Genomic DNA, 25,183 nt, shown 5'->3' with positions numbered 1-25,183 from the left:
GGGAGGTATTTGGGTATTTTTTGCCAAATTGCACATTGCTTGGCCACTAGGCGTGCAGTGTGCCCTAGAAACCATGAACCCTTCGAGTCAATTTCAGACTTTCTAGAAATTTCTTTTTTATCAGCCAGTACCTGGAATATCAAAAGTTTTCTGGCGTCACAGAACTTTTGTGAGTCAGTGGCGTGCTAATTCAGCTTGCAGGGCACAGTACTCACGTGTTGTTTTTCGCTTAACTTACAAAGCTTGTACACTGAAACTGAATAATACCATCATACATTGAGATAAGGGTACATTCTTATACATCTACCATCAAGAACAATAGAATTTTGCATGTGCTAAAATCCCGGCTAAAAATGGCCATTCATAACACCTGTTCCATTGTGCTGACTGTTTCAGGGCATCAAGAACATGGTGCCACTTGCATGTGCTGCCTTCAGTGCGTTCACTCTTAGACAATTTCAAATTAAACATACTAGTATTACTGGGCTTTGTCTCCCACTCTGTATTTATACTTGCGCAGGCTCTCAAAAGCACATCTGAGATTGTGCTCAGTACTGCACAGGAAATTGTAAGAAAAATTGTGACATTGTGCAAAAACAAGACACTTCTCGGCCCATCTGATGCCCTGCCTCATACATGTATGTACAATGTATATCATAAGCTATTGAGAAACTACTGCTAAGTATAAACTCTTGACATAAGCACTATGCATCACCTTTGACCTTGGCGTCAGACAATATGTCCCATGGTCCTAGTGCAAACTTTGCGGCAATTTCATAATTACCTCATAATATTTGATTATGACATCCACTGCATGATAATTTTGTTGGGAGCTTTCACAGCAAATTGCATGTAAACACTTTTTTGTGAGAATTGTAGCAAAATATGCACTACGGGTGGGAGGAAAAATTCCAACAAACAGAAATTCACATATGAGTTGCAGGTATCCAAACAGGCATGTGTTACATATATGACCATTCAAATACAACTGAATCCATGGAAGACTAAATGCCGAAATATACTAAGTTCATTGAAATTTGTTGCAAATATGTCTTTAGTAAATCTGAAACAGCAATCAAGTTGTAAATTCCCCCTTACCCCTCTGACACAAAGTTTTGGTCTGATCCAGTTGCTTTGAGTGCTGCGGTTGGGTCTTATGTACGCAAAATAGGGATGAATGCATTACAGCCAATGTAACATCAAACTTCTCTTGTAAAGTGTTGCACAGACTGTGTCATAATGTCCAATTATGTGATGCACCATTCAGTAGAACACGGCTTTTGGATGCCATCTGCAAGACCTGGCAAGTTGTAATAACTACACTGTGCTCTGTTCTGTACAGCTGTTGTTCTGTTCTATCCTCTGTTCAGTCCTGCGCCATTCTGTATTCTTCCATCAGCTCCTGACAACCACTTCCGAACACAAGTTCAACTCGAATTTGGAACTTCTACTTGAACTTTAACACTCATAATTTTGTTATCAACACACCATGGTTTGCTTCATTTACAATGCTTTCACAGATGTCTCAGGACCTGTACATCTGATATTTTTGGACCTGTACTGCACACCAGCTGGTGGTGGTAAAAACTTTCAACACAACTAAATTATCAGCTGCTATCTATTACTTCTCTAAGAACATAAATTTGTTGAGTATATTTGATTATCACCTCAATCTGTGTATCAGAATTGAGAAGACATCTCATGAAATGAACGGCATCACTACACAGTGAAACAAGGGGAAATCTGATATGGAAAATCAAAGTCTGTTTCTGAGTGAAAAACAAACCAGGACTCACATTATCTTATGGTAGATTGACAAAGAAAGAATAAAGAGGTTTTTATCACACCTTGGAAAGCATTTAATGATCAGACTCAGCAAATCATTTCAAGTCCGGTCTACTCTCTAGCCCTTCAATCCAGTGTTTCTCCTAATACACAGGTCCAACAATCTCACCAACCAAAAACCCTTTGATCATAGTTTGGCAACTCAATGAGATGGACTACAAATTCATTTTCCCTGCCCCCCTCCCCCTTTAGAGGTTTGTGATGCACATTGCCATATAACTACAGTTGAGTCACTCCATAGACAGTCAAGCAGAAGCACTCTCACTGTCTACTGTTAAAGGTATACTGTCACCTGTAATCTAAATATGCCCATATATGGTCAATGGTGGACACCTTGGTATTCAAAATGCCCATGCGAGGGCGCTGTTTTTAAAAAGTGGCCACCCGCTTAAAATATGTGAGTGTTTAGATTTTCTCTTCCCATGGTAACTGTGGCAAAATTGGAACAGCGGACAGTATACCTTTAATCCAGCCTTGCATACCTACTAAGAAACTGATTTTAAAGGTCATGTTTGGTTGTTCACACACACTCTAAATGTTTTACAAAGAGGCAGTTAGCTGGACTTGAAAAGACCGTCATGAAAATAAAATGTATCTGAATCCAGTAACTCTTGGTTTTCACTCTTGTTGATGATTGTTCCAAATATGGAATAAATATTGGTCTCTCTCTCTCAAGAACCTGTGCGGCTAAAACAACTGTTGCAAATGCTTGAGAGCTAACACTGAAGGAAGCATTATATTACAAAAGTTAATGACAAAGCTGGCTATGTTACAAGGTAGAATTTTCTGTTTGAAATTAAATAATGTGATATATACAGACAACACGTAGCATTCATTTCATCAGATATTGTAAGTTGGCATGGCATAAAAGTACGGCCAAACGTGTGCATGTGCGGACCAGGGAAACAAAACGTAAGTTACTGACTTTCATAGTAATAGTACTGTTCGGAGGTTTCTCTTCATATTGAAACACAAAATCCACAAATCCTAATCAGAAGTATCTGAAGAAAGTGATCATTCGATTTGCAAATACGACAACATTGAGTATTAACTTGTCTTTTTTTGCAGTTACGCCGAGACATACACTGAACTCCATCACTGTTGTCTACCAAAGGTGATGTCACAATTTCAAAATTGCAAATACAGAAGCATGGGTATAATTGGCACGTACAACTGAGTGTACCAAAGCTTTCCAGACTAACCTTGTTCAGGGACACACAGTGCTAGAAGCACTGAATGTATTCTATGTTGATAAATGCCTTCTATTATTTACATAGCACCATAAACATCTGCTTTGCACAGGACCATATATAACAGACAGGAATTATCCTAACCATTACATTTCCCGCTTCTTGGACTGTTCATCGCACTTGTATTAAAAGCTGTGAGTTCTTCCTGCATGGGATGTACTTTCTCACTGCGAAATCCATTTCATTCTGTTTCCATTTCACATTCCATGCCACTCTTCTCTAGGCAAATTCTCTGAATTCTGGGTCCTTCTGATGGCCGGTGCTATAAATGTCTACAGACCCAACGCTGCAAGGAATATTACATGAAGAAACTGATGTACATACTCTCTTTGATACATGATCCATATAGGGAAAAGCAAGAGTTTGTGATCCAGAACAAAATGACATATATATTATACAGCAAGTACAACAATGCATCAGCAAGCTTTGTGACGTCTGATTGCCAAAGGCAAGAAAATCTCAATTTCCTCACGGGGCTACTAGATTCAAAGCAGAATCCCTCGTCAGATTCAGATATTGAAAAAGACAAACAAACTTAATGAAAAATACTTCCATTAAGGCAGCATGTGCCTCAAAAGTGAGACTTAAACTTTTGCTCAAACTCTCATCACAAAAACTGCAATATTTCTCATTCAAAATCTCGAATAAATATCAGGGCTTGCCACGAAAATTTTGGTACCACAGGAACAAATTGACTGAAACATGAGATTTAAAATGGCCGGCATCCTTGTGTTGACTCTTGGGGAGCACATTAAATTTTTCAATTTCCATAAAAATAAGATCATACTGAAATTTACTCCAAGATGTTGAAAATGAGTCTGAATATCTGTCCCCGAGGCACATTCTACCCCAATATGGATAAAAACTCAGTACGAACAGTCCAAATTCAATCATCTTCAATCATCTCCTTGGTAATATATCGAAAAATGAAGGTCATTAAACTTGAGTGGACTTCTACTTTTCATGGGCATGTGCTGTGGACATGCAGTATTCACTTATCACTCTTCCCCTAGCTGCTGCTGTAGTCACAAATGCATCATACTCTCAATACATTAAACCCTGATTTCAAGTAGACCATGGTACAAACAAAATAACATGCACAGTCACGCTTAGAAATATCTATATTTCCACACACTTTTGTACATGTGGGTTATTTGTAACATCATCATGTGATCCCTTGTGCATCTGAGTCTAAAAGACACAGAATGTGGCTTTTTTATTCGGAAGTAGAACCATGGGTGATGGACAGAAATTTTGGTCAAGTCAATATAACCAAACAGAGAAGTGATGTAAAAAATATAATCCTGGCTTATTAAATTTTTGAATTTTGTGAAAATCTTTAAATCAACCAATGATGCTGACCTTTTTTTCATCTTTCATGCTGATCCACACTCTTGCTTAAAAATTGATGACACCAAACAGCGTCGGCACCATCCGAAGCCCGTCCAGCTGAGTTTGCAAGGAAGCAGCATAGGCTTTGAAATTATCTATGTCACATTCATATTTCGTAGCTTTCTCCTGGAAAAGAAGAGACAAGAGTGTAATCGAAAAACAGGATACTGCTCTAAGAATAAGAGAATAATCTAACAGTTTAGAAACCTGTGTCTGGCGTCAGATTGTCTTGCCAGGAAAAAAATACTTACTGGATTAAAATTTCAATGGAAAGTAATAGGCTATGACACCTCTTTTATAATCTTACAGATTATAACAAAATTTAAATTGATTCCAGGGATTAAATTCCTGGCCTTTATGATCTACATAACAGAGACATATTAAAACTGCATAAAAGGGAAAGTTGAAAGCAATTTTCTGTCTTCACAATCTGAAGAGAAAAGGAAGCAATACAGAAATCAATTTTGCGAAAAAGAAACAAGAAATGGTAAAGTTGTACCTTCTTCCTTTTGCAATCTAGGTTAGAAAAAATGACACCACACACCTTTAATTCTCTAAGTTGTTTGGTAAGAAATTCATTCTGTTCACTCGAAGCGGCGTAACTCCTCCTGAGATCTCGGAGTTCCATCTCTCGGGCTGTAACCATGGAAACAAATTATTACACTCGTCTGAATACTCTGTTTGTAAAGTGGCACTCAAAAATATATACTTGTTGGAAGCATTGGGGTTTCCTTTCACAGCAGGAGGAAATCAATCTGTTGTCAGTTGAATTGAATACCTTGGTTTTCCATAGTGAAGAGTTATATTTCACAGAAAGCGACGGCAGGTATTCAGTGATTTCGTCACCTCATATTGCATTGAATCATAAGGACTTGGCTGAAGTTGTAGAGTTCTTGCATGTTTGCAGATTAATCCGCATCTATGAGAAACTAAAGCACTGATTTCAATTTGGAAAAATACAAGCTACGATAGGGGCTTGATTGAAGTATTATTAAATGCTGATTTCAATTTTACAGAAAAAATATCCATATTTCTTCTTTGCATTCTTTAGTTCTTTCTGGTGGATGCATTACGTGATACAATTTACATATCAGCAGCTGGGAAGAATTTTCATTAAAATCTGATGATCATTATAGAAAACATTCTTCAAAAGCAACATATGACACACATGGAGTGCCAGCACTCTCATACTATATCCTGACATCACTACCACACTCACAGCACAATGCTTAGGGTAGAATGCACCTCAGGGATAGATATTCAGACTCAATTTTTTTCAATATTTTTTCGGGTCTTCTGATTGTGGGGGACTCTTCAAGTAAGAAAAGTTTTCACTTAGTTTTTTGAAAATCAAAAATTTTAGAGAGTTAACACACTAATGGTGGCCATCTTGAATTTCAAACATTGGTAAATGTTAGACACTTTGTTTCTCTAGTCCCAAACTGTGACGCCTGATTTTTATTCTCCATTATGAAAGAGAATGTTTGAAAGTTTCATTGAAGAAAGTTTGAGCGAAAGTTTAAGTCTTTCACTTTTGAGGCGCATATTACCTTATAATCACACACTCATATATTTTTTTTTGCAAACCCACCTATATTGAGCTCTATAAAATCATTTTTAAATTTTTCTACATCAACAGGTCCTGTAAGATGACTTCTCGGTGAGTATGCCACACTGGAATTGGGAGATGTTACAAGATCTCCCGGTGAATCTACAGTACTGCTATCGTCTACTGTCGTCTGCTGCTGTTGGTTTTCTAGTTCTAATGTTTCTCTTTCAAATTCACCTGTGAATGGTCATCAAAGATTTTAAATAAATAAAGTGGGCAGATTGGGCAAGATACAGCGATGGGAAGAGAGTACTTCACTGAAGAGACGGCAAACATAGAAATGGAGACAGGTTCTACATGTATTGCCATACTAGTCTGACTATAAGCCCCTGGTTCAGAAACACAAGCCAGTTTCAGTGATAAATAGTTTCACATTCAGAAATTTAATTATATATTTCTACCCACTTTTACAGACAGAGAGAGTCATTACCCCCAGGATATTTACTTTTTACCAATATTGCATGATTGGAGAGGTAAGTTTTATTGACAGTATCTTGAAACATGTTGAAACTTCCAAAACAAAATTCCTTCAACCCTGCAGTGCAGACACACATAGGACGCTGTGGCAATTATTCACTAACGGTTCAATTTCAGCTCTTTCAAATTTGATGGAAACAAAAAAACTTGACAAGAAAGAGAAACAGCATTGTATGTCTCTTTACTAGTAATATTTACGAGGAAGGCCGTCTTGAGGTAAGCCACGACACATTTCTCAAAGTTCACATAGCATGTTAGATCTAATATATCAAGAAGTTTTATCCTGTCACTTGAAATGATATTTTCAACCTATAAAAATGACTATGGAAAACTTTAACCATTTGACCATGTTGTAATGATATCCTTGTTTTCAATGGACAAACAGGACTTGTATACTGTAAAATGGGGGTGGAAGGTGAGCAGCATGAGATGAATTGTAGTTAACAGATACACAGATTAAAAAATGGTATACTTACATAATTTACCCGTTAGTGTTTGCAGGTGCTGTCTGCCATATAAATGTTCTTTTTTATTATGAAGTGAACTAAAATACTGATTGCAAGTTTTACAATATAAATCGTTGGGATCATCATCCTGCAAAGACAAACAGCAATGACAAACATCATCAGAGGCACAATCAAGGATATGTTTGCAAAAAATTCTCAAATATTGACAAAATATAAGTCAGAAAATTCTGCCATCTGACAAAATGACTTGGGAATGAAAAACAATTAATTTGCAGTGAATTATTGTTCAATCATTTTCACACACAATGACTTTTTAAAGTAGAGTCTCTTGGCTGATTTCAATGTCAGAAAGGAACACAACAGTGTCATTGCATTGTGAATATTTAATCTTCTGACGACCTTGAATGACAGAAATTTCCGGTGCCATAATGAATTACTACTTGGTACACTTGCAATGCCGGAATATGCTGGCAAGATCCTATATGTGGTTACAATGTGATTGGTACACACACACTGTCGGATAACATTGGCATTTGAGGGACAAACCACAGTGCTGGAGAACTTGGCAGTTACTTCAAAGCCATCAAGTCAAAAGTGAGGAAAATCTTCAAGCTTCAACACCTAAATATTTACAAACATCAGCCCTCATGCAAAATGGGACAAAGTATAATGTAAAAAATCTTTTAATCCTGCAGATATTGGCTGTATCTTATTTCAGTAAATTTATTTCAAATTTTGCTGTCTCCTTGTCACTGGCTTGCACTCCAAAATGAATATGACTTTATTTAGAATTATTTACAAAATCTCACCTCTAAAGCTCCTAAAATACTAGCTACTTCTTCAGTGTCTATACTTGAAGCATCGCCGAGACCTGCAGAAGGAATTACAAAATAGCATAAGAGTGATTGCTCAGATTTAGGAAGACAGTACAGCCAAATCATTCCACCGGGGCCATTATCAAAGACATACAAACTGATTTGTGTTCATAGGTGTTCTTATAAAACAATACATACTCTTTCTATTTACGGTATTTTACTGACAAAAAATATGTTGCCTTTACAAACAGAAGTGCCAATTGCAGTAGGTTTTGGTTCATCATAACCGTGTTTTCAAGTACATGTCCTTTGGAGATATCATTTCTTCAAGGTTGGAAATTACCATGTACAATAATTGTGACCAACACAGAGCACAACATTAAATGTTTACAGCTCTACCAAATGAGAGGGATGTGGGAAAGACAGTAAATCTGGCCCATGTAACATGTTTGTAAGATTGGAGACTCCATCGCTTGAGGGCGCTCTTTGCACCCATTCTCTTGCATGCAGTCTCAGAAGCACCTTGCCATGACAGATCTTCCTGTCTAGATCTTTATCACAGTGTCGATAACAGGGTTCTCCCCTATATGAGTCATGTTGCTAGGGTTATATACCGTACTTACTAAGTTTCTTGGCAGCTTGTCTTTTTAAAAATGCTTGATATGCCTCTGTTTGCTGGTAGGCTTTCAACTCATCTATGTACCTCTTTTTATCATTTTCTGCTTCTTCAACATATTTCTACAAAAAAAGATGACGAAATGTTTTGATAAATAACTGCTGATTATATCGATGGCCACTGTTGTAATATAAGCAAGCTTATTCAGTTAATTAACATCTTTTGAACACTAGGTTTCCCATATACTACTTGTGATGTTGGTAAAATTGCATTGACAAAAATACCAACTTCACCAACTTTTACCTAATGGACTTAAAAGTTGTTTGCAAGAATGTAACATAATTGTGTTTGTGTTGGCATTTTGAAACCCTCAAAAAAGTCCATCCAAATATGGAGTGTATGGACTTTGCAGGCTATAAATGTACATTGCCAGTACTGATATTCACTACATTTGCAGGATAATGGCCCCCGAAAGCAGGCATCTCGGCTCTGTGAAACACAATGCTATTTCCACTGACTTTGTAGGAAGTAGGTTCATAAAGTATTCTCTCAGTAAACATTTTCATCATCAGAAAGATTGTAATGTTTTAACTATCTAACATTTCAATTCTTTAGAGACACACTGTCAACGTATCCTGCATAAAATGCAACTTTCCATTCTTTTAACCTACGTCTCTTGTTTGTTGCCGTTCTCAGGCTAAATTACATGTGCAGCCAACGATATTTTCCCAAAGTGTCACAAACTGTCTGAATGGCAGTCACATTCAATTGTTTTCCGTACTGAGGTTTGATCAACCATGATCTATTTTGTTGTAAAAACAAAGAGTGATGGAAAAGTCTCACATGAACTGTAAAGTTTCAAAGTTTTAGTGAAAGTCTGGAAACACAAACGTCTGTCACCATTTCTGCTGTCCCTGATAAGATTGCATTGATTAACACAAGAGGACTGCTATAGCTGGGCATGGAAGCAACACAAAAGCAAAATCTGCATCAAATCACATACTCCCTATAGTTGGACTTCTTTCAAGGGTACACACAAAACTTCAATCCTGAAAAGAACTTTCAGTTATCAGATGTTTATCAACCTTTAACCCTCTTTCCCGATGTGGCAGTCCACGTTTGCCATAGAAAACAATGGAATTGGGCCAAACCATGATCGTGAAAGGGTAAAATTGATCTGAAAGATTTGTGTGTCTGGTCTGACAGGGTTTGTATTTACCTGTTTTTCATCAGCAGTCATTGAGGACCACTGACTTCCTAACAACTTGGTCACGTCTGTGAATGCCATCTCTGGATTTTCCTCTTTGATCTTACTTCTCTGCTCGTTTAAATATAAAACATATCTGGAAAAAGAGACAACATGAAAATCATTCTGTAAATGTGATAACATGAGACAGAACATTCACAATAACAGTAGATGACCTGATGTTGACCTTTGAAATATATTCAGAAATGGGCAAATTTGAGGAAATATTGCTCCTGATACATCACATTCACAAATTTTATAATTTGCTAAACTGTTTAAATAGCAAAGCCTACATTGAAAAGATATCCATTTTGACAATTGTATTTTTTGTGCAGTCTTTCCAGAACAGTTGAATGTTGTATGGCTTGTCTTTTTAGCTACACTGTAGTTAGCATCCTTTGTAGGGGATTTAGCCAAGCTTATCAATTGGTTAATCTAAGACGCGGCTAATTTTTCTCTATATTTACTGTGGTTGAGATAGTTTTGTTAGCTGAATTAAAATCCTGTTCACGCCAATGAAACACTGAAAACACTATGAGAGGATGCAGCATATTTAAGGTGTTTTACAGTACACAGCAATAATTTAAATTGGACTTGATTTTTCAATCACTATGGTCCTTTTTGAAGAACTGTTTTTTTTTTGGCTCTTTCATGAAACATTGACAAAGCACTGTAATAGCTTTCCTACATGTACTTACGCTGTAGTTGGTGCTTTTGGAGTACCTGTGTCCTTACTGTCTTTTTTCCTCTTCTTCCCCTTTGGCCATCCACCTTTCCTTTTCTGCGCCAACAAAGAGAAAAAGATTTTCATCATGATTACTTTCCTGTTCTACTAAAACCGTAACACTGGCTTTTGTCAGCATTGCATGAAAGAGAGACACAGAGTGAAATTAAAAAGTTCAATTCTCTTTTGGTATGAACTGTATGTATAAAATAAACAATGGCTGCTATTGAAATCTACTTGCTGATAGAGGGCAGCAAACATTGCAGTGGCTGGACATGCTGATGTCAGGGCTTGTCCAACCAATTTTGAGTTCCTCTTTATCAGGTGAAATGAGTAATAAATTTGACCAATAAAATAAGAAAGCTTCAAAAGATCGGGTGAGGGATATCACCTGCATTGTTGATACCTTCAAAGGTATGATATTTACGACAGAAAGTTTATGGGTTCAATACTTGCTTGTACACTTGTACATACTTTAAGCTGTAGATTAGTAGGTATTTAGGTCATATCTTGCATAGCAGTCTTACTGTATAAAGTACATTTACTATATGTTCTGGTATTTACTTTATGTACTGGTATCAAACAATTAAACAAAAATGTATATTCACAGAAGTTGTTTACCTTTGGTTCAAGTTCATTACCCTGAGTAGCATTACTGACATTGGGATCAATGGATGTGCTAGCAGTGGGCACTGTACTTGCACTGCAGGTGGCATCCAGGTGATTGTTAACGGTTTCCGTCTGGACTTCAAACAAGTGAGGATTTTGTGAACAGGTGCCGACAACGCCGCTGTCATTCACAAGGAGTTGATGAGCTGAAAAAAATATTGAAACAGATCATGATCACTCACATGCACACAGTTGGAGAGTGATAGCCTTCATGTCTGTGTGATAACTTTGCTGCCAAAGCAACATCAACATACTCTGCCAAAACTCCTGACAGATATCATCAAACATTAGAAATGAAAATATCAACAAGCAAATAATTAAAACATGAATAAGCAGTGTTTCATCCAGGATCGCATCAATTGAGGGGTTCCCCTTTACCAGAAAATTTAGGGGGATTTCATCAATTCATGTGTTCTATTTATATCTCTACGGTGTGACTGGCACCATTTCATGGAGGCTGGTCCCCCTTTGACAAATTACTAGAGGGTGCCAACATGTCAACCCTGTCTGGATGAAACACTGAATAAGCAAACAAAATTTGATAGCATTAAACAAAACTTTATCCCTATCATCCTCAGTCCTTATCTTCGTGTAATTGTGAGAGACCTCAAGGCATAAAATTAATATTCACCAAGTTACATGAGCTACAATCATATAAAGACAGAGTATTTGCCAGGGAGTAAATCACATCAATGCACAGACAATGCCTTGAACACTTTGATTTGTAATTTCTGACTGCATAGAGTAACACACTTTGAATAATACACAATAAAACTACACGCACTTTACTAGCTTTATTACTAGTTTTCAACTACGGCTTGTTCCAAATGATATCAAGGACTACAAGCTGGAAATTCATGTAGGTTATAAACAACACAATAACCAGTGCATTAACCTTTACCCTTCCAGGCATATCACTTCACCATCTGCAAAGTTGGTAAAAGCAATATTGAGCCAAAACATTTCACTTACTTGGCTTGGTATGTTATAGCAGTACATATAACTTTTGATGATTTTTCACTTCTTTTGCTTTGTATTTCAACTGCAAGTTCTTGTTCTACTCCCCTATGCATGTTAAAACACCTACTATTTAGCTTGCCGGCACAGCGTCTACATGTGTAGAATGCACTGTTATTGTTTACATTTGATTTCTAGTCAAAACCAGAATTCGCTTGTCAACAATAACAATGCAGTCTACACATCTACCGGCTGAGTTGGCAAGCTGAATACTGAGTATCTCAACATGCTGTGGGGAGTAGAACAAGAAGCTGTAGTTGACATCAAAAGACAGAATTTGTGAAAATTAATGAAAACATCTACTGGCCTGTTATCATAAATCTGTTGAAATCATGTTTTCAGTATCTATACATTCAGGGGCTTTCCACTGTTCAATTTTTTGTAAAATTGCAACATGCAAGACATGTTATGCCTCACTGGTATTACACACCTTGGCCTGATGGTGCAATATTAACATGGCCAGGATAAAAATTACAATATACATGTATGTACTAGGCAGTATTGTAATCAAATTGTTAACATAAGCAGTCCCCTGCATTTAGGTAATAGTGACTCTTTCTTTAAGCCCACATTCCATCGTGTAGTTTTGTTCTCAATGCCCATCAGCAGTCTGGACATTAGTTTATTCTGAAGTAGTAAGCTATTGGTTGCTATCCTAAGCTTCAATTTCTCACGTTTTTTGAAAAATCATAGGCTCAAGTGATTATTTGCAACACAATTAGACTCAGAGAAAACGTTTTTTAAAATAATTTCAAAAAAATAAGTTTGGTGTTCCACCTACCTGTACTTTGCATCTGTAAATCTGCAGCATCAGGTCCGCCAGGCACTGAAATGCTGTTGACCAGGGTCACCGTGTCAACTCCGTCAGTGTCACTGACCGATCTAACGGTTCCCGTTGCTGCAGTGCCGATGCCGTCGCCGACCTGAGCAGGTATCCTGTAGGTGACAACACTGTTCATGCTGTCGGTCACTGCCAGGGATGTTGCCACGTTTGGCACACATCCTGCAACGGTGGTGTCGGGTAAGGTATCCGTGGACGTGCCAACAGTGTCTGCTGCAGTCATACACACAATTCTATCGATGAGAGAAAACATAAAGAACACTTGAACATCTTCACACAGATTACTTTGCAGATCATTAACTCTTTGAGTGCCAAAGTCAAGTTTTACCAGTTTTACTTTCAATTTTTTTTCAGATTTTCTCCAAAATTTTGATCAACAACTGTAGCAAATGAAAAGTGATGTCCATTTGGTCCAAAAATATCAAAAATATGGAGAAAAAAATCATAAAAATTGATAAAATGTTGCACTAAAATTTTAGTGGGAAAAATTACAGCACTCAAAGGGTTAAACATTGCAACATATTGATGTGTCATAATACACAAATACTGAAACACATGTAGCATGTCTGTAACAAGTACAGTTTATGTGCCTTAGTCCACAGAAACAACAAATTCAGAACCAGAGGATTTCATGAACTTTGTTACCGCACCTCACACAACTTTACCACACATGGGATCCTTTAAGGATTTTTCAAAAAGGGGTTTTTAGGGGTAGCTTACCCCTCTATTTTTTCAAATAAACTTTCTATATGTTCACAACTGAACAAAAAAAAAACATAATAGAATAATATGCAAATTACATATTGTTATGTAAATAGTTTGTTCTTCTGTCTTTTGTGAAAACAATGATCAAATAAGGTGCGATATTATAAGTCAATGCTAAAAAAAACCATGGAAGTCATTTGACCACAACCTAATAATGAAATTCAGTTTCTAGGCAACTCGACCCCTAAACCAATTGCAACTGAACCAAAGTCACCTTGACCCCCATCAAAGTCAACTCAAGCATGTACCCTGGACAGCTTGAACCACAACAATCCAAAAGATAGTTTGCCAAAATAGCCAAGACGATCAATTTTACTGAAATGTTTTACTTTGAGTCGCCATTTGAAAGGTCAGGATCCACAACTTCTGGTGACAATCTGGAAAGTCATGATGATATATGAAATCTAGCAACATAATGGCTCTAATGGCAAAACAGTGAATAAATTCTGCATTGGCAACATTTTGAATAAATCATCCAAAATGATTGTATTTGTATGGAGGATAAAGACCCATAACTATATGCAATTTCAATGCAGGTCAATTTATCAAAAGAATTGGAATGCTTCACAACACACGAGCGTGTTGCTTATACGTCAATGGTATTAGCATCTCGCTTGAAGCTTCATGGTATAAGACACTGGTGATTACAGGAGGGACAATCCCCGACATGCAGAAGTGTCGGGGCGGGGGGGTACAGTCGAATATAGGGTTTTGGAAGGGATCGAGTTGGTTACGGGTCGTGTTGAAATTATATAAAAACTTTGTAATTACATTTACAAGTAAATATTGTGCATTCCTTGCTGGTATCAGGGCCCGCTTTGACTGCGGATGTGAGCTCATACAAGAAAATAAAAAAGTCGTACGTTACTGAGTATCGACTTCAGTTTTACAACTTGCAAATAAAATGTATGTAATGATATATGATCCCCATGGAACAGGTACAGAAATGGAAACGGATCTCACTGTATATACTCGTCTTCGACGGAAAACCAGGCATGTGGTGAAAACAAATTTCCACAAAACACACTTTTAATTATGACTTGTTAAGTACAAAATGTCACCAGTTCAATTTATGATACTGGTCGTTCAACTTTAGGAATCTGATTCTGACTGGTGCGACCACAAGGCACGGTATCGCATTGGCAATTAATCCCGGAAGTTGCTATGAGTATGAGATATGACAATGTTGAAGAATAAAATTTGCACTTGTGCGCCTCAATGAAACTAGCCATGGTATTTTGAAAAATTAAAAGGTTTGTGATAAAGGGATTTAGGCATTGTTTCTTCACAATGGATGTTTAGAAATTCGAGACGGTGACGGAATATAATAATGGTGATATTCCATTGAAAGCTTGCTTTACCTGGAAGGATCAGCGACGATCGAAGCCACATCGTGTACAGTAACCGGTACGTTGTCGAGAAAACTGGCAGTGGTAGCGGCGTCTAGCTTCACTGTTTGGTAGTCAGCCTTGTCCGTCTCAGTTGTGAACGACTCGAGGCTGAAAGCACTGCTCGGAATATGGTGTAACACGATGGTTTTACACGAAGCCTGCATCGATACGTTTTCCAAATCATTCTCCATTTTGTTTTATAGCTCGCCAGACACACAGACACTGACCGGAAGAGCTGCCCTCCTGCAGTATGTGTAACGATACTTTTGTTTTCTTAAAATAGTACAAATGTTTGAAGTATAGTTAATCTTGCCAAGAGTATATGGGCATATTAACGTCTTAACTGAATAACTGAAGAATGAAAATTAAGAAAACTGCATCGCTATGATAGTGGTGTGATCGCGCAATAGAGTAGTGATGGCAAGCAAGTAACTTCACATACGAAGATACAAAATGAAAGCTTACACGATGCAAAGTTAGGGAGCCGTCATCATTTACGGCCAGCGGGCCTAGGAGGAATGTGAGGCGGGTCACTCAAAAAAATTGAAAGCTACAAGGGGGTGCTCAAAATGTGGAGAGAAAGAATTTATGGTGCAAAATAAATTGAAACATCTCTCAGATTGGGCCATTACACACATTGTGTTCTCTCCCTTGGAATGTTCTAATTGTTAGTTACTACTATAAGCAATAAAAAGTTCGCGGGTTGCTCTCTGTCGCCCTAGATTTTTCGGCCCACCGTTCTCGAATACCAGATCGCAGAAGGATGCGATTTTTGCCCCCGCATTTTACTAGTAAAAAGAATAAATTTAAAACACCTCTCAGATTGCACCAGACTGCACCATTGTACACATCAATTTCTGAAAATTTTCACAGTATCTAGGACAAAACTGAACTGTGTGAATTCATCGTTTATTACCGATACCATAGAAACATATATTTTAACTGACTTCAGTCCAATAACCAATTTAACTTACCATATTGAGGCTTTTCATTAGAAGCTGGCGGCTGGAGAAATTGCAAGGCTTGCGAGGTTGCAAACAAATAATGAATGGATTAAAAAAATACTGACTCTGACTGATGGTCCTGTAATATATCGTTTACAGAGATGTCAGATTTCGCAAATGCCACAAGAAGTCGGGTGCTGTATAACAGTTTAACTTTGTGAAAAAAAAATTAACAACACCTCAGATTGCACAAGACTGCATCATTGCACACACCAATTTCTCAAAATTCTCCATGCAAGACACGTCCCTCTGACACATTCGCCCTCAGCCTCTCTGTACTTTCAAATTCTGCCCAGTCAAATATCCTAGTGAAACCATGTCGTGCTACCCATCTAAATTAAACAATACTATGTGGTTGGATACTGGTTACAGTGTGATATCGCTATTTTGTAGTTCCTTAAGTTGAATTTCATTTCGTTGATTTCACGACCGTCACGAGATAACCGATGATAATCTGGCAGGGTACACCAGGATTTGAAAGGTTTTTTTCTATTGCTGTATTTTTGTAAATTTTACAAAAACGTGTATTGATATTGAACTTTTCTAAGTGGAGGGGGGTCAGTCCAAATTTCTGTGTTAGAGATGGGGTTACTCAAATTCATCATGGTTGGCCGCCGGGGGGGGGGTTACTCGAAATTTCGGAGTTTCCGATGAAATTCATCCGACCCCCCCCCCTCCCCGGCCGGAGATAATGACGGCTTCCTTATGGCTGTTGGTCGACGTCCCAAAGCCAGCAAAGTAACAGACAAAAATGCCAAGCTGATTTGATAAACATGTGTATATCTATGCAGTATATGTACAGTCAAAATCACAAAATGCTGCTGTATACAACAGTGTACCGCGTACCAGGTGTCCACACTCGCGATCATGCTGAGTTGATTTTGCTCTGACAGTTACTGCATTCTGCGTCCATTACATGGATGTTTAATTTAAACAAGATTCACATACATTGTTCATTTCATTAAACGAATATAAAAACCAGATTTACGGCAACTAGATGAGAACGCAGGCTAGTTCCCTAGCTGTGAGCAAACGAGAAAGGGCAGAGCTAAAGGTGGACAAGTCGCGACCTCTGCATCTGATTTCAACCAGACTGTCTCCTTCCCCAGGCCTTGTTTGCCATATTGTGCAGCTCATTACCACTTGTTGCAAAACTGCCAGAAGCATAAACCCCGACACAAGTCAGGTGATATACTAGACATGTCCACATATGCATTCAACGGGCCTAGGGTATCATGACAGAGGAGAAGTGCAGGGGAGATTATGACCCTAATGGATGATCTGAGATTTCCTCACAAGCCTTTTACACATTTGTCCATACCGGTGACCACCAATACTGGAGATGCATGCAGCTTGTTTTGCAGGACGGGGTTCATCGTACGTCGGAGTTTTTCCTTGTTTGCCTGTGCAGCTTACTACCACTTGTTGCAAAACTGCCAGAGGCATAAACACGACCCTACAAGACAAGTTAGGTAAAATGCCACATATGCATTAAATTCAACAGGCCTAAGCAATCATGACAGAGGAAGAGTACAGGGGGAAATTGTAACCCCAAAGAACGATCTGGAATTTCCTAAAAGCTTTTACACATTTGTCTATACCGGTAATCACCAATTCTAGAGATGCATGCTTGTTTCGCATGTACAGTAGGACGGGGTTCATCGTACTTTGGAGTTTTTTTCTCGTACTGTCTTACATTGATATATGTTCTCATTCATTTATTTGACCATTTCAGATTTACAATGTATAGAATACATGATGCGATGCAGTTGAAAAGGGACTTTATAGCCAAAAGTTATACCCTAGGGGCGTATTGAAGTCTAGCTGCATCTATTTGAGTTTTCTGCATTATTTGAATTGGTCTAAAGATCTTTACATGTCAGCACCGCTAAGTGATCAAATGACTTGCAATTAGTTAAACGATCTTTATCTTCATATTTGCGCAACTGCAAAGGCAGTGCATTTGTTTTGACAATTTGTGGTAAATGTTGCCGATTTATCATCGATTTTAACGAAATTGGCTCATGACCCTCCGAAGGTCTTTGTACACTTTTTGAGGAAAATTTGCTTTAATCATAAATCATAGTCGTATACCCTCATATTAGTGATCCCGGCCGTGACGTCACCACTCGATGTAAAGCTACCACTTGAACAGAGACTTTCCCATACATTTGTAATTTCTTAAGTTGTCAGAAATATTTTACAATTATGATTCGTATACGTATCCATTGTTGTTGTTAAACCTCTGTTTGTCCTGATAAAATCATCGCAATCTTGATTCGATCCCCTTTTTGACATTTTACGTGACGTTATTCTGTGATGCTGTTATATAAGAACGTGTCGTATTTGTAGTCTCCGTGAGATTGGCGGAAGTGATGGTGTGTAATGTTACGCCTATTTCTTTCTCCCGAGGAATCATAATATGTAGAGCAGATTTATAAAAAGGTTCGCAAAAGATGCAGCCGATATGTTACTGTGAGTAATGTATGTAGCAGTGTATAACCAACATTGCCATATCTTCACCTCTCTGACAGTAAATCGAATCAGCAGATACCAGCAAAATATCGTGAACGTGCATGGAGTTTGTTAGTCCCGAAACAGTCACCCCCGGAAAGTAGCTTCCTAACTCGGTCAGCAAGAAAATGTCGACAATGCAAATAACAGCAAGCATGGTTCACAACATTTTAAATCGCAAAGGGAGTCACCAATTCGTTGAAGTGATAGTGCCCTTTTTACTACAGCACTTATTTGAGACGCCATATTATCGTAAATGACACGATAAATCACGAGTTTGCGATAAGCTACTAGACTTGCATATCAAAGAGTATACGTCAGAGTTGACCTACTTTAATGTGAGTGACCCCTGATCACACATGTCGTGTAGATAGTGAAGATAGCTGCAATATTTATCGGTACCGATGTGAAATAATCACAATCATTATTTTTGCCCATTCAGCAGGCTTTCAACTCTCGAATTACCTCGTATCCCTTTCTACATCGGCTATCCGACGGTGATTTCTAGCACTGTCACTTCATCTCAGATTTTTAAAAAATCATGAAATTGCGCAAGACTCTCAATCGTAAAACCTGCGAAGTTCCGTGCCATCAAGCTTGCTCTACTCGACTTGTATATTCATAGATCAGATGGGATATTCATTTATTCCCGATGATTTTCCGGGGGAATGCACAATCCAACAATGACAAAAAACCGCCTCAATAATGTGGTGTGTTAAGGAGCTCAACATGATGGGCCATGCCAAACCACAGGGGACCGAGAAATCTGGTTGTTGTTGTTGTTGTTGTTGTTTGTATTGTTGTTTTTGTTTAGATTAGTCGTGTTGTTTTTGTTCTTGTTGTTGTTGTTGTTGTTGACCGATAAAATTCAACGAACATTACTATTGTGCTGTTGTTTCAAACCACGGTAACAGGGACCGTGTTCAAACGTGATGTAGATGTCAGAAGAAACAGTATAAGGACGCTATCATTATTTGACCAATGCAACTCGCTCCCAACGTGTGTATGAACAGAGTGTTTATACTGTTTGCTATGACATCTACATCACATTTGAACACTGACCCTATAACCGTTGTTTGAAACAAAACAAAACAACACAATAGTATTATAGTTATGTTCGTTGAATTTTATTGGTCAACAATAGCAACAACAACAACAACAACAACAACAACAACACGAATAATATACATAAACAAAAATACAAACAACAACAACCAGATTTCTGGGTCCCCTTTGGCCGTACTTTATTTGACCGGTTTGATACTGTAAATTATCCAAATATTGTAGTATTTTCTGCGCCGTAAAGGGGGCACCAGGTCTGTTGAACAAAGATAAAAAGAGGATGTCAGATGACAAATAATATCATGGTGTGATACTTTTTCTTTTAACTTTTAATCGGGCAGGGAAGGCCATGAAAGCTCACAGTGTGATCGTCTTGTTTTTGTTTAGTTGAAGCATAGACAATCTATGGTTGAAGCTAATTATGTATGAACCAAGTGTCATGTCTTCGTTGTGTGCGATAGGATATTTTCGCAATACTACAGAGACGCCCACTGGATAATTTTCATCCCGGTGGATAACCTCAGGGATCATTTGCATTACTCTTTCCAGCGACTGTTATGAATTAACTCATTTTATGTTTAATACAAAGCATCGCTAAGAAAGCAAATCATTAAATAATCATCACGACCGAACACGCATTCTTTGCCAAACATGTACAGGTAGTTGAAACTGAGGATGTTTCATTAGACCTGGTAAAATGCTCTCTTGCATTCAAGGTACAATAAGTTTCACGTTTTAGGTAGATACTTGTCATATACAGAGAAGAACCTGACTGCGGTAAGGGACGGACCATTAGATCTTGGGGGGGGGGTGGTCAAAAAAAGAAAAAAAAAATTTCAGAGCAAAAAGTTAGGAAAAAAAAATCTTCAACTAGTTTGCAAAAAAAAAAAAAAATAAATAAGGAGACAAGGCGTAAAAAAAAAATCTGCAAAGTCTTTAAAATTTTGATTTTTTTTAGATTTTACCGACAGTAAGCAACTTTCTGTATTTTTAATACATTCTCCCGGCACATTTTTAATTTTAATTTATACATTAGAGTGACTGTTTCCCTTATACTGGAAGTTGTGATCATCTTATCTTTTCAGGACTTTTGTATTCTGATCACTTGAAAATTATGAAATTATAGAGCCTGTTTTCTACTTGTTTCCTGCGTACAAACCAAGCAGGTACACTAGGTAAAACATTGAAACTATGGTATGGTTGTCAAGACAGAAAGTTGTATTTGCCTTTTAAGATCAAGGTAAACAGATGCAGGCCACATCAGTTTCATTTTTTTCACAGCATTTTATTACAATGATGAATGCAAGAATGGGTGAACAAGTAGAAACACGTCAATAATGATAAAACAACATATCAAGTCATTATGTATTATTTTGCTTTTAAAAAGGCATTTTCAATTCTTTTTTCTCAAAAAACAGCCTCAAATAACAACAGCAACATATGTTTTAACATTCAACAATACACTACGTAGAATGCCATCTATCCAACAAATCCCAACACAAAAACACATAAAAGGGTTGAACTTTGAAAGTTTCTCGATAGCAAATACTGAATAAATCTGCATGGTTAATTGTTTTTGTGTAGCAAATTTCAAAGAAATTGGACAAGCCCTTTCAGAGAATACAGATTTTTTGACCATGAATGGCATAAATTGCCCAAAAAGACAAATATTGAAATTTCAACACATCTATACACATCCAATCAATTTGGACATGCTGCTACAGAGAAATAGATGTTTTGATCAAAAAAGGGCAACAATTGCTCTAAAAACACAAATATGCAAATTTCACTATATTATTTAGCTTATTTTAGCTTCTCAGCTTGTCAAAATCAATTGTAAATCATGAGATATGCATGATGTTTGGTGGGGTGAATGTAGGCATTTCACCACGCAGTAGAAAGGAACCAGGAAACCAAAATAGTCAATTTTCAAAGCTATACGAAGCTACTAAGGAGCAAGAAGACCATGTTTCAGAGGAAGATGTGTAATCCGAAAAAAATGCTCCCAAAGTGCCACCAAATAACACCATTTTTATCTCTATTTTTCAAAAGCTCCAACAGCAGGAGGGGCGGCAACCCCCTCCTGACCTCCCCCAGCAAAAATACTCCCCAAGTGCCACCAAATAACACCATTTTAATCTCTATTTTTCAAAAGCTCCAACGGCAGCAGGGGGACACCCCCTCCTGACCTCCCCCCGCAAAAATACTCCCCAAGTGCCACCAAATAACACCATTTTAATCTCTATTTTTCAAAAGCTCCGACGGCAGCAGGGGGACACCCCCTCCTGACCTCCCCCCGCAAAAATACTCCCCAAGTGCCACCAAATAACACCATTTTAATCTCTATTTTTCAAAAGCTCCAACGGCAGCAGGGGGACACCCCTCTCCTGACCTCTTCCCAGTGACCGCTTGCGTGGCCGCTTGTGGTGCTTGGCACCACATGTTTGCCCTCTTTATCTTCAGACAGCGACGAACGAAAAAAAATTATAAATCTGAAAATTTACTCTGAAAAAAAAATTTGCACAGCTAATCCTAATTGGAAAAAAAAATTTCAGAAATTTACAATAGTAAAAAAAATTTTCACAATTTCATTGTGACCACCCCCCAAGGTCTAATGGTCCATCCCTAAGGGGCTGTGGATAATTAAAACACGCGCAGGGCAAACGTAACTTCCGCGTTAGGGGGGGGGGGGGGCTTTGGCTGTATTTCGATTACTGTGCGCAAAAATCGCACTATATGTTTTCATATCAACATCTCGCTCCACGCTTTACTGTATCGCAAAATATTGGTCGAGTATTTCTGTCTGTTGGTTCTCTATGAGGTGACTCGATGCTTTATGTTCTGGGTTCGAACCCGATTGAAAAACACCGTATATTCCTAACCACGTAATTACCGATTGTATATAGGTATAATACAGAAGGAGGCTGAGTTGGATTTTCGCACTTCCAAACTTTCATTTAGGAGGGGGAGGGGGGTTTGAGGCCAAACGCGCTTAGTTTCGTTTACCGTGCGCTTGCTTTAATTATTCACGGCCCCTAATATAGTCGTGACCTGCCTCTGAATTTTTTTGTTTCGCAGAGAGGACGTAGGTGGTGAACAATCATATGGTCATCCTTGTCTCACCCCGTTCACATATGATGTGGTGAAAGTAATATCCTAAGGCTATTTTCTGGTTCGCAAATTACTTTTCTGTGGTTTATTAGCTATTTACGTGTTCTTAAATTTTTGATACTCTCGTACGTTTGACGAACGAGTTTGTTTGATATCGTCATCAACCTTGTATAAGGACAAGAGCACTTGCAGCTTGGAATTGAGGATCGAGCTTGTATCATTTTTTATGGTGAGGGGGCCAGTGGAAATCGGGGAGCGTAAGAAAACTATTATAATGCGTACAATTTTACAATAGACAATTTGAGGGGATTATCATTTACAAAAGATTTGTATGGTACTGTGACATTACCAAAATAGAACCGAACATCTAAAAACATGGAAAAAGCGGTTTATTCTGTATGAAGTCTCGGAACAACGTAAAATTCTGTCAGCAACATCCCGACTTGTAGCATTTAGGGATAGTAAATACAGACTTCCTGTGTCACAATGACTCGTCAGGCTTTAAATAAAAGGTATCCATGGCCCACAATCTGCATAAATCAAGTAAGTTTGAAATGATGATGAAATTGTAAACAGCTAAGGTTGTACAACCTTAGCACACATTGGCCAGAAACTGTTTCGGAAGGGAAAAACACAGCGGGGATGAAGATGGTGAAGACGGGGATGAAGAGGAGGGGAGGAGGAAGAAGATGAAGAGGAAAACGATGGTAAAGCAGCAAATTAAGTGATAGTAGTTGGTTAAATTGTACTGAGGACACTTCTTCATGACAGTGATATTCAAAAACGAAGTATTTCAAGTGATGAGATCTGATCGACAGTGCACAGCATGAAAATCACGCTACCATGGAGACTGGACTGAATGAGAGACAAACATAAACCAAGTTTTATTGGTCACGTGACAAGCAGATTACACAATTTACTGTAACTTAAAGCTAGTTTTTCAGTATTTTTGTGCTCTGTGAATCAGCTTCAGTTTCTTGTTCAACTCCGGGCCCAACAGCAGGATGAAATGAAATGTTTAGATTCCAGCCAAAGGCAATATGTGTGCAAGTAGTATTGTTATTGTCCAAAATTGCATTGAAGTCCGGACTTGAATGAATTTGTCAACAATAACAATGGTCGTGTCACAAATCATGCAAATGGAGGCTATGTTTACCATCAATACTGAATATTTTATGATTTCTTGGAAAGTAGAACAAGAAACTGGAGTGAACAACATAGAGAAAAATTCTGAAAAATTGCCAAATGTTACAGATAGTGTCCATGGCGCAAAGTTGTGTTGTTGAGCTGTTAAATTCCAGCGCCACATATTGATGGCATATCATGGCTACATTATATTTTTAGTATATTGAGATGTCACAATGCCTTTTCACATTTTATCCTAACTGTATGGTCAATTTTGGCAAATTATGGGCAGTTTAGCGAAAGACGCTGACAAATTTCGACAGACATCTATCTTCGCAAAATATGTAGAGGAATCACTGACAACAAACATAGACCCTCCTTTCTCGAGGGTTCATGCAATGGGCATGCAATAACGACTGTACATCTCGAAAAGTGTACAGTTCACCGACGACACGCAGTTGACCTATTTTTCCAGCGGGAATCATGGTAGATTCTGTTGTTTGAAGTGTGTTTTGCTAGCACTTTTACAACATTTAATAACTTAGAATTTACTCAAGGTGACAAATTAGCTCAAATTGCATATTTGCACGTCTAACGCAAGCAAAAACAACGTACAAACATTTCCTCACTTCGTTTACTTTTCCATGATGAAAAAGCCACTCACCCCTAAGGGATAATGGTATAGCGTACTCTGTCTTCCTTGTACTATTGGTGAAACGGAATCATGTGACACAAAGCAAGCCTGAGCAAAAATCAAAACAAGCTAGCAGCCAGCAGCGGGATAGTGTGTGGCGGCAACGTTTTAGCAAAGTGAGGTACAGCATTTAATTCGGCCCTGTTCAGAGTTCTGTCATAACTGACAGGACTTTTGTTATTCCCGGTCATCTGTTTCTATCTCTCGGCATCTTAGGCCGCCATTAACGAAGTTACTCGAAACGTAAGGCCATGGCAAGTGAGATAGAAGTTAACAACTCGCCAGCTGAGGAGCTGCAAAATGGCGAGGGGCTGGTCAATAATAACAGCGTCGTCGTTGGCACAGTGGAAATGGAGTCGATTGAAGATGGCCGTCTCAAACGAAAAGCCAAAAGAAGGATTAAACGCAGTCCGGGCAAAGAGATGCAGCAAGTCAGTGTGATAAATGGTACAGTGCAAGTCCCGAGGGGTTCCAAAAACATGAGAAAGTCTCGTATGGGTAGAGGTCGAGGGCTGCCAAAGAAAGGTAAGGCTGCATGCTTGTGTTCAG

The 25,183-nt window shown here is 38.2% G+C and overlaps 2 protein-coding genes across 2 annotated transcripts in view; one reads left to right on the top strand and one right to left on the bottom strand.

The window, feature by feature from the left end:
* Positions 1-2,610: 2,610 nt before the first annotated feature.
* LOC139120368 (high mobility group protein 20A-like) lies at positions 2,611-15,324 on the bottom strand. The gene is made up of 12 exons (XM_070684716.1): positions 15,095-15,324; positions 12,909-13,201; positions 11,063-11,256; positions 10,416-10,498; positions 9,691-9,814; positions 8,479-8,593; positions 7,850-7,911; positions 7,050-7,167; positions 6,079-6,273; positions 5,032-5,123; positions 4,458-4,613; positions 2,611-3,381 (listed from the first exon to the last, which is right to left on the bottom strand). The coding sequence occupies exons 1-11, from the start codon at positions 15,313-15,315 to the stop codon at positions 4,494-4,496; spliced, it is 1,617 nt and encodes a 538-aa protein (XP_070540817.1). The 5' UTR covers positions 15,316-15,324; the 3' UTR covers positions 2,611-3,381; positions 4,458-4,493.
* Positions 15,325-24,377: 9,053 nt separating this feature from the next.
* Positions 24,378-25,183, top strand: part of LOC139120367 (programmed cell death protein 4-like) — a 38,887-nt gene continuing 38,081 nt past the window's right edge. The window contains exon 1 of the mRNA XM_070684715.1: positions 24,378-25,159. Coding sequence (XP_070540816.1) covers positions 24,886-25,159 — 274 coding nt within the window. The 5' untranslated portion in view covers positions 24,378-24,885. The remainder of the gene's footprint in view (positions 25,160-25,183) is intronic.

The sequence above is a fragment of the Ptychodera flava genome, chromosome 20, assembly GCF_041260155.1.
Source record: "Ptychodera flava strain L36383 chromosome 20, AS_Pfla_20210202, whole genome shotgun sequence".
Classification (NCBI taxonomy): Eukaryota; Metazoa; Hemichordata; class Enteropneusta; family Ptychoderidae; genus Ptychodera; species Ptychodera flava.
This window is presented reverse-complemented; position numbering and strand designations above follow the sequence as displayed.

Excerpts from the sequence above, each read along its gene's own strand:
- LOC139120368 (XM_070684716.1), bottom strand. The coding sequence starts at position 15,315 with ATGGAGAATGATTTGGAAAACGTATCGATGCAGGCTTCGTGTAAAACC. Across the intron at positions 9,815-10,415 it reads CCAAAAGCACCAACTACAGC|ATATGTTTTATATTTAAACG; the intron begins GTAAGTACATGT and ends CTCTTTTTCCAG. Across the intron at positions 4,614-5,031 it reads AACAACTTAGAGAATTAAAG|GAGAAAGCTACGAAATATGA; the intron begins GTGTGTGGTGTC and ends CTTCTTTTCCAG.